The following is a 10,251-nucleotide window of genomic DNA, read 5'->3' on the forward strand; positions in this document are numbered from 1 at the left end:
GTTACCACTGTTAACAAGTGGGTCTTAATGCTCTTGGGGATCTCTGGGAATGGAGTAACAGTGCTTGAGTCGGGATGAAGCTGGGCTGTTTCTATAAGAACTCCCATCAGCCACTGGCTGAGGGCTTCTACTGGGAAACAATAATTCTCTGGCATTTGTGGCCTACCAGTGTGTGTGGACAGAGTAGGCTACAGCAGCCAGAGAAAGGCGTCAGGCAGAGATGCAGGTGCTGGCAATAGGTAGGAAGTCGTGCCAGTGTACACCGAAACATTAAACACAAAGGGGCTATGGATGGAATACCAGCAGTGTCTGCTAGATATCAGTCACTGTTGTCAGGTTTTTAAAAATTTGTTTCTTTAATTGAAATTGATTCACATAGCATAAAATTCACCCCTTTAAAGTGTATATTCCTAAGATTGTCAGTCATCTCACTACTGTCTTAATTCCAGAACATTTTCATTATCCCAGAAAGAAAGCCCATACCATTAGAAGTAACCCTCCATTCTCATCTTCCTCCAGCCCTTTGCAACCACTAATCTACTTTCTAACTATAGATTTTCCTGTTGTGGATATATTACAGTGGTATCATACAACAGTATAGCCTTTTCTGTCTTTGACTTAGCATAATATTTTCAAGGTTCATTCCTACAGTATGAATCAGTACTTTTTTCCTATTTATGGCTGAGTAACATTCCATTATATACATATACCACATGTTGTGTTACCCATTCATCATTTAATGAATATTTAGGTTGTTTCAATTTGGGGGCTCTGATAAATAAAGCTGTTAGGAACATTTTCGCACAAGTTTTTGTGTGCACACATGTTGTCAGCTCTCTTGGGTATTTACCTAGGAGTGGAATTGCTGGGTCATACGGTGACTCCATGTTTAACCTTTGGAGAAATGGCCAAATTGGTTTCCAAAGCTACTGCACCATTGTACATCTTCACCATAGAGTTCCAATTTCTTCACATACTCACCAATGGTTTTGTTATTGTTATTTTTTATTTTAGCTGCCCTAGCAGGTGTGAAGTGGTTTTGATTTGCATTTCCCACGTGATTAATGATGTTGTTGAGCATCTTCCTATGTCCTTATTGGCCATTTTGTGCCAGGCACTGTTGTAAGATGGTACTTTATTACTGTGGTTTTGCAGTTGAAGACATTGAGACACAGATTTCACAATATGCCCAAGGTCACCCAAAAAGTAGCACAGCCTGTTGAAGCTCAGGCAGTCTTCCTCCAGAACCTGTTGTACTTAATTAACACTTCTTTGGACTTGTTGAATTCAGAACATCTTGTAGCATTTCCATTTAACATCATTTTCTTCATTCTTACAATGGGGACCATAATGTCTGATCTGCTTGTTTCATAGGAGTCCAAATGGAGTCAGCTTAATTCAGTAGACAGCCCCTGCATGACCATATCATGAATAGGCCATAGTTTTTGTTCTCAAGTTGTTCATTGTCCACGGAGGAGCCAGAGAAGTAAACAACTAAAATTCAGCATAAGCTTGTAAATGCCAATGCTATATAGTCTTGAAGAATAAATGCCAACAGTTGTTTAATATTTCCATGACGCCTATTTTCTCTTACATCTCAAAGGAAACAGCTGAAAAGACCAAGAGAGTGAGCACCAAAGAGATCTAATGAGGAGGCACAGGATAGTGTCTGGAGCCCAGCATCTTCTCTTCCACTTCAGCGCTGAGTCCAGTATACACGAGTGTCTGCTACAGTCGCCAAATCACCAGTATTTGCTTATATAGCAATGAGTTTTATTTTATTTGTTTTGCAATAAAGGAGATGAAGGTGGCTGGCTAGGAGGGGAAGGGCCACAGCCTTCATTTCTAGGAGTGCTTTAAGAGAAACTAAACAGTGCTCTGGGGCCGTTTAGTAAGGAAACTGCATCACGATTGAAAGAGGAACAAACCCAAACCTGAACCTCTTTTGAGTTTACTGCATCTGTCAGCAGGTTACAGGGAGTGCACACAATGCCAGAGAGAACTTAGCAGGGTGTCCCTGGAGGAGAGGTTTGGGAAGTTCCACAGAGAGGAATGCTCTCTGCTTCCAGCCTCTTTCCATTGCCGTCAGCATGACAGACCTCCAGCATCCACACATCTCTTGGTCCCAATTACTGCCTCTAGATACATAGCCATCCTGCTAGTTAACCCAGTGTCCCTCAGACTTAGATGGAGTTTCTGGGAGAGTACACCCAAATGATGCAGATACTTGTATACTTTGAGGCCCTTGGCAACCTAACCAAATTTTAAAAATACTTTTTACCAAAGGTGCTATTTCTCTGTAAAACACTTTTTTTTTTTGCAAGTTGACTTTATTCTTGAATTATCATTATATTATTGTTTTTTAATATTTTATTTTCTTGACTAGGTATTAAGCTTTTTTTATTATTTTTCAGTAGTCCCACCACTTCATAGGTGGAAGGAGTTTGGGGTTCTTCCTGGTGCAGGGGCTCAAATAACCCGGATGCCCCCACCCTGCCACATACTAGATGCAGCCCATAGTTGGCCCCCCAGCTTCCAGCGGTCCACTCTCTGCCAGAGGAGCAAGGGGTGCATTAGACCGAAGCCAGGGGAGGAAGCATCTTCATAAAAAACTTTCAAGATCCAAACATTAATTTGTTTTTATTTATTCTGAGAAGTTCAGGCAAATCAGTATTCCCAAGGATGGAGATAAGTACAGCCAAGCAGGCTTAGGATATCCCAGCCTACCAATATGCTCATTGGCCTACAACTAACTAGGAGAGTGAGTTGGCCCTGTCTCTTCTTTTTTCTGGACCTCAGTTTCTTCAGTGAGCTGGTAAGAATGCACTAGCCTTTTGATCTGATAAGTTATAAATTCTGTGATTCTGATCATTGGTCCAGAGGGGAGATAGGTTCCTGTGATTTTTCCTTCTTCTCTGTAGAATAAATGAAATCTCGTTGTTAGAACAAGAAATGTCAGATGGCCAAAAACAAGATGACCACATTTGATCTCAGCCTGATGACGCTACAGGTTGTGCTGTGATACAGAGTCCTCATGCGTAAAGCAGGAAGAGAGTGGGAAAGAGAACCACCCCACTCTGTCTTCATATTTGCATTTCATGTTTAACCTCCGGCTGGAAATAGAAAGCATTCCCTTAGAGATGAGGATAAAAGAAAGTTTTTAATTCAACAAGGGGAAGAAAATGGAGATTTAATCCTAAAACTGTGACTTGGGGAGGTCAGTCATTTACAGTTAGTCTTGTGTCTTTCGACTTCTGTGATAGTTAACCCCACTCACTACCCTGTTTAAGATGCATTTGGAATACCAAAGATTAAAGCCTTGACATAAGATCTCATTTGTAGAAAGCAGATTAAAGACCATCAGAAGGAAATTATTTAGGTTGTAATGCACAAGCAACTGTGAGAAACTGTTGTGCCAAAAATAGAATTCCTTCTAGTTTTCCTTGTTCTTATTTGAAAGGAGAAAATTCCACTTTGTTTAGCATTTTAAGCTTTTGTGTATCAATCCTATCTAAAAACTCTCTTCAAACTCCACTTGTTCAGTCTGAAATGCAGCTCCCTGTCCAAGTGCCTTGGAGAACTCACAGCAGCATGCCTTAATCAAAAGTTTTGCCAGCCCTTGGACACTATGGGAGGAGGGCAAGAGTATCAGTTTGTTAAAAGCAAAAAACCACAGTGTCTCTTCACTAGTCATATTTAGAACAGTGGTTACCATCCAAGACTACTCTATCCTGCAACATTGAACTCCCAAGAGCAAATCCACATTCCTCTGCTTCTGTGTAAATAGGGCAGCTGTTGTCTATGCCATAGAATCACATGATCTGAGGACCATTCATGGAAAGCTGCTAAATAGCCTAGTCTGGGAAGTCTTGCATAAAGTTTTGCATGGAGCAAACAGGATTAAATCAGGTTTGGTTCCTTCAGCCCTCTAAAGGCATAGGGCTTAGCCTGCAGGCTTCCTTGGGCTTTCTCTGTGTGTGTAGTTTTTTAAACACTATAGCATCTGTTAAGATCCAGTGTTCATGGAAACCTTCCCACATGCCGTGACTCTGGACTCTCAGTTTTTGAAAGCAGGGTTCCTCTGCCTGCTAACAAGCCCACGTGGACCAGTCTGAATGTCTCCTTTACACCTATGTTTTTAAATAGTCAAACTTCAAGAAACAATCTAAACAAGTTTCTGTTGCATATGTGTTTGTGAACTTGTATTTATATTTAGTAGGCTTACATATTGCATTTATCTTGTTTTTGTAACTCCTGATTCTTTCTTTTCAGATACTATTGATGAATAAAGAAATTAAAGTGATAGTTTTATTGGTTTCCTTTCCCCCAATTAAGGCCAAATAAAGTTGTGAGAACATTACCCATTTACTTCCTAAGAGTGGATTGGAGTTTCAGGAGCCTTACAAAGGACTGAAGAGTTTCTCCTGGGACGGCAGCTTGGATGGAAAGTTTACTCGGGGACTGGTAGAACAAGTTTCTTTGAAAGGATCATGGATAGTGGGTCTGGAGTAGAAGGTGATGACAAGTCAGAGAGTGTCTTAGTCCCTTCAGGTTGCTATAACAAAATGCCTCAGACTGGGTAATTATAGACAACAGAAATGTATTGCTCACAGTTCTGAAGGCTGGGAAGCCTAAGATCAAGGTGCCAACAGATTTAATGTCTGATGAGGGCTTGTTGAAGCTTGTCTGCTTCAAAGAATGCACCTTCTTGATTCATCCCCACATGGTGGAAAGGGTGAACAAACTCCCTTAGGCCTCTTTTATAAGGGCACTTATCCCATTCATGAGGGTTAAACTTTTGATGGCCTCATCATCTTCTAAGAGCCTCACCTTTCAATACCATTGCTTTGGGGGATTCAATTTTAACATGAATTTTGGGGGGACATAAACATTCAAACCATAGCAGGGTGCATTCCTGTATTGGGAAGATGTTAAATTAAATGACTCCTAAATCCCCCATACGATTTAGGAGACTAAATGGCATCCTGTGAGGCTGACTGCAGTGGCCTGTGAGAAGGCAAATAAACATGGGAAAGTAGTACAGGGAATATGGAATCATTGCCAGGGACAGGCTAAATAACCTTAATGGCACTTCCTTGATACACACATTCCATGGGGATAAACATTTCCAAGTGGGCTGAATGTTGGCTGGTTGAAACCTCTTCTGCTCCATCTTGGGGACACATGACTAATACTTGCTTTCCAACCTGCCATTTTCATATGTATCGTGTACTCTCCACCCCCAATAATTCTGCCTCCCAAAAGAGCATATTATAGTCGATGAGGTTTAAGGTTTCTTCAGTTCAGTCATGTGGAAGTTTTGCTATCCTAAAATTATAGCTGGATCACTTTGACTGGATTTGGGATATTACCCAAATACTAATCAAATATTAAAAGGCAATCTTTTTTGTTATGTGATTGCTACAGATTACTGATCTCATTTGTCACAGTTTGATTCTTCAAATTTTCATTCTCAGAAGGGAATCTTAAACCCAGTTTGAAGGGTACCTTGTCCACAACCACTTCTAAATTTTGGCTAACTACTCCCAACCTTCTACTGTGTTCTGGGAAATCTTTTTCTGCTGTTATAGTATGTTTGTATTCAGGAAGTGCAACATTATTAAAATAACCTAAACTAAGCATAATTCAGAAGTTAAGTTTCCTTTCATCAAAATTTAATATTATGAATTGTGCAAAGAAGTATGTTACTTTGATCCACTTTATTTTAGAACTTCTTTATCAAGTTATCAGTCCTCTTGAATTATTTCTGAAATAAGGGGAAGGAAGGAAGGGAAAAAATATGAACGTGTAGATAGATCTAAGCAGATGCCCTCAGAGCCCTGGAATAATCCTAGCCGGGATGTGGGACATGAAAACAACTCTGGCCTACTGCTGCTGGGGGCTGCTTCATGGTGTGACATAGGAAGTAAAATGTTGCTGTATGAATAGGAAGGACGGTCTTCCTGTCAATGAGAATTAATGTTTTTCTAATGATTTAACTTTTTTACTGAAAAAATAATATGTGTACGTGGTAAAAATCCAAATTGTATCAAGGAAAATACAGTGAATAAAACCATCCTCTTAGAGGGTGTGTCCATTTATAAATTTGCCTGTGATGCCTATAAAGCCAAAGAGGTTGCACCAGTATGCATGCCTGCCGAAAGGACATAAACTGAGCATATCTATTTCCCTACATTTTTGCAAACATTATGCCTTCAAGCTTTTTGGCCTCTGATAGAGGAAAATGGTAACTCCTTGTTTTATTTTTTATATTCATTATTCCTTTTGAAAGATTAAATCTCTTCCCATGAAAAATTGGTTCTTGTCATTTTCTTTCATTGCCTTTGCTTGTTTTCTAATGGTTGCTGGTCTTTTCTTATTGGTTTGTCATAGTTCTCCATAAGTATATCGTTAGCCCTTTGTCATGAATGTGACAAATACTTTCTCTCAGTTTGTTTTTCTTCTTTTGACTTTATGAGATGCTTTGCCTTGTAGAAAACTTCACTCTTTATATAACCCAATTTATACATCTTTTCCTTTCTGTCTTTCAGACAAAAGAACTTTAAAATCTGTGTCATTGTTGAAGCTTAAGGACAGAAAATGGCCAGCGTAGAACTCTGATGCCCTCAAAAAGAATGCAGAAATATCCACTTGGGGAGGACAGAACATGGCATGATGCAGTCATTGCCAGTCTTGGAATATATAAGCTAAATCTAAGGTTGTAATTAAGGGAGAGAGAACAATATAGAAGGGGATCCAAACTGGGCCTCAACTGTCCTTTGATGCATTCTATTCTATGATTGGTTAAGGGTGATTTTCAACTCTTTTGTAAGGAAAAAGTAGAGATGGAGATCAATATCATTTATTGTTCATTTACCAAATATTTGTTGTGTCTATACTATGTTTCAGGCATTTTCTAAGTGTTCTAAGTGTTCGGACTTACCTGTGACCAGTGAAAACAGATAATGATCTCTGACTTTGTGGGCTTAAATTCTAGCAGGGAGAGCTAGATAATAGATGTAATAAATAAGTAAACCTTATGATATGTTAGGTGATAAGGACCATGTATAGCAAGAGGAGGGGGGCTAGGAGAGTGAAGGGTAAGGGAGTGTCTCAGTTTGTCTCAGTTTCCCATTTTAAATATAGTGGTCAGGACAGGTCTCGTTGAGAAAGTGAAAAAGACTAGGCCAAGGGAATTCGATGTGTGATATCTGAACAAGAGCATTCCAGACAAGAGAGAGCCAGTGCAAGAGTGTCAGCTTGGCAGGCTGAAGTGAATGAGGGAGAGAGTAGCCGAATACAAGGGCAAAGAAGTGACAAGGCAGGGTAAGGGACTGAGGGGTGAGAAAGGTATATCTTGTGGTCCTAATAGGCCATGTAAGGAATCTGGCTTTTACTCTGAGTGAGATAAGAACTTCTATAAATTGTTATTTGAAAACAAGTAGGATAAACTACAGGTGATCTTGTTTCTGCATGTGTGCCCAATTATTCTCAAAAACTCATTTGATTGGGAGTTCAAGACCAGCCTGGCCAACATGGCAAAACCCCATCTCTACTAAAAATACAAAGATGAGCTGGGCGTGGTGGCACACATCCATAATCCCAGCCACTTGTGAGGCCGAGGCAGGAGAATTGCTTGAGCAATCAACAGTGAGCTGAGATCGCACCACTACACTCCAGCCTGGACAACAGAGCGAGACTCTCTCAAAATAAATACCTCATTAGATACCTTTACGAAAACCTGAACTATGCCATCACTTATGCATTGGTGTACATAGCTACCCATCAAGTAGGTCCTTTCAAGATTCTGGTACAGAACGAGCAAAACCAGCAGTTGTTTACTATAACCCATGTTGTGGAAGAGCTTTAACATTTGAAACCCTTCATTGTGCCTTCTAGAACTTGCTATTAATCACCAACAAATCCCTTCTACTCTTAGCTTCTGTTAACATTTCCCTCACCTTCTTGTTTTCTAACTGAAACTTGGTTCCCCTCTGAGGACACTTCCTCCATAGCCCTTTCAAATGGTGTGATTTTCTTTACAACATCTTTAATAAACTGGATCCTTTTTGCTCCTTCCTCTACAAACCTTCAGTTTAAAACATCAAGTCATTAGACTTTGCTATCCACTACACTTTCATCACAGTTTTCTGTTGTTCCTCTCCCCGCCTCTACCATTCCTCGATTTTAGCTGCTGACTTTGTAAAACTCTGCATCACTGCTTCTGTCATAACTCTTGATGTCACTATCTCATAAATGATCTATCCCATGACCTCCTTTGGACCTTGACCTCCTCTCCCCCAAGGATTTTTTTTTTCTCTATTTTATTTTAGCCACTTTCCTCTTGGTTAGAACTTAGATCATATCACTGGCAATAATCTCAATTTCAAGCATCCTACTCTTCAACAACTACCTTCTATCCTTTCAACTCATTTTCTCTGATACCCCAACTCTTAACAATTCTTTGGTTGCCATCAGGTCCTAAAATCCAATGATCCTATCACTTTTTCACTTTGCTTCTCCCATTTTGCATCCTTCATCCTCCCCATCCCAGCTTAGATTCCATGGTTGATCATTATAATCACTTTCTAGCATGCAGGTCTTCCTTCTTATGCTTGCACAGCAAAACTTCAACATTCAATTAACCCAACTCTCCTCCCATTCTGTGTTTGTACTCAAGCAGCTAAATTAGGCTGCATTAAAATATACAACCACACTGAGTTTTCTCACTTTATTTTTTAATTTGTTTTATTTTATTTTATTTTATTTATTTATTTATTTTGAGACAGAGTTTTGCACTGATTGGCCAGGCTGGAGTACAATGGCATGATCTTGGCTCACTGCAACCTCCACCACCCGGGTTCAAGAGATTCTTCTGCCTCAGCCTCCTGAGTAGCTGAGATTACAGGCATGTGCCACTACTCCCAGCTAATTTTGTATTTTTAGTAGAGACAGGGTTTCTCCATGTTGGTCAGGCTGGTCTCAAACTCCCAACCTCAGGTGATCCTCCCGCCTTGGCCTCCCAAAATGTTGGGTTTACAAGCGTGAGCCACTGCGCCTAGGCTTTCTCACTTTAAATTCATGGTCTTGAACCTCAAAAGTGCCTTTAGCACTACCCAGGATGCATGGTATATTTCTTTAGTTATTATCTCCTACTCTCCTAGATGACTGTTTTCGTTATTTTTCCTTAATACTGCCATATCCAGCCTCACACTCAGCTGATGAATTGCCTCTGGTTTCACTAAGAAAACTAGAAGCAATCAGAATTTCCAGAAGCTTTCCCCACCACAGTATCCACCTTTTTTCATCTATTCCCATATACTTTATCTTACCTCTTTGTACATAATCTTACCTAAAGCAAACCTTGTACTTGTGCGTTAGACCCTATCCCTCTGCCTCCTGAAAGGCATTGCTCAGCAATTCTTCTCCTTCTTTTGTAGCATCAAACTTACCCTCTCCATCTGTCCCTTATCACACTATTTCTCCCATTTTTTTATATTATTGTACTTTTTTATATTATTATACTTAAGTTCTAGGGTACATGTGCACAACGTGCAGGTTTGTTACATATGTATACATGTGCCATGTTGGTGTGCTGAACCCGTTAACTCATCATTTACATTAGGTATATCTCCTAATTCTATCCCTCCCCACTCCCCCTACCCCACAACAGGCCCCGGTGTGTGATGTTCCCCATCCTGTGTCCAAGTGTTGTCATTGTTCAGTTCCCACCTATGAGTGAGAACATGTGGTGTTTGGTTTTCTGTTCTTGTAATAGTTTGCTCAGAATGATGGTTTCCAACTGCATCCATGTCCCTAAAAAGGACATGAACTCATCCTTCTTTATGGCTGCATAGTATTCCATGGTGTATATGTGCCACATTTTCTTAATCCAGTCTACCATTGATGGACATTTGGGTTGGTTCCAAGTCTTTGCTATTGTGAATAGTGCCACAATAAACATACATGTGCATGTGTCTTTATAGCAGCATGATTTATAATCCTTTGGGTATATACCCAGTAATGGGATGGCTGGGTCAAATAGTATTTCTAGTTCTAGATCCTTGAGGAATCGCCACATGGTCTTCCACAATGGTTGAACTAGTTTACAGTACCACCAACAGTGTAAAAATGTTCCTATTTCTCCACATCCTCTCCAGCACCTGTTGTTTCCTGACTTTTTAATGATCGCCATTCTAACTGGTGTGAGATGGTATCTCATTGTGGTTTTGATTTGCATTTCTCTGATGG

At 40.1% G+C, this 10,251-nt stretch overlaps 1 protein-coding gene and 1 long non-coding RNA gene across 5 annotated transcripts in view; one reads left to right on the plus strand and one right to left on the minus strand.

Annotated features, from left to right (window-relative positions):
* Nucleotides 1-4,305, plus strand: part of FSTL1 (follistatin like 1) — a 56,240-nt gene extending 51,935 nt beyond the window's left edge. The window contains exon 11 of the mRNA XM_017891329.1: nt 1,604-4,305. Within this exon, the coding sequence (XP_017746818.1) occupies nt 1,604-1,648 (45 nt within the window). The 3' untranslated portion in view covers nt 1,649-4,305. The remainder of the gene's footprint in view (nt 1-1,603) is intronic.
* Nucleotides 1-10,251, minus strand: part of LOC108541726 (uncharacterized) — a 57,155-nt gene that overhangs the window by 13,257 nt on the left and 33,647 nt on the right. The window lies entirely within an intron of this gene.

Source organism: Rhinopithecus bieti, unplaced genomic scaffold (genome assembly GCF_001698545.2).
Source record: "Rhinopithecus bieti isolate Rb0 unplaced genomic scaffold, ASM169854v2 scaffold_759, whole genome shotgun sequence".
Taxonomy (NCBI): Eukaryota; Metazoa; Chordata; class Mammalia; order Primates; family Cercopithecidae; genus Rhinopithecus; species Rhinopithecus bieti.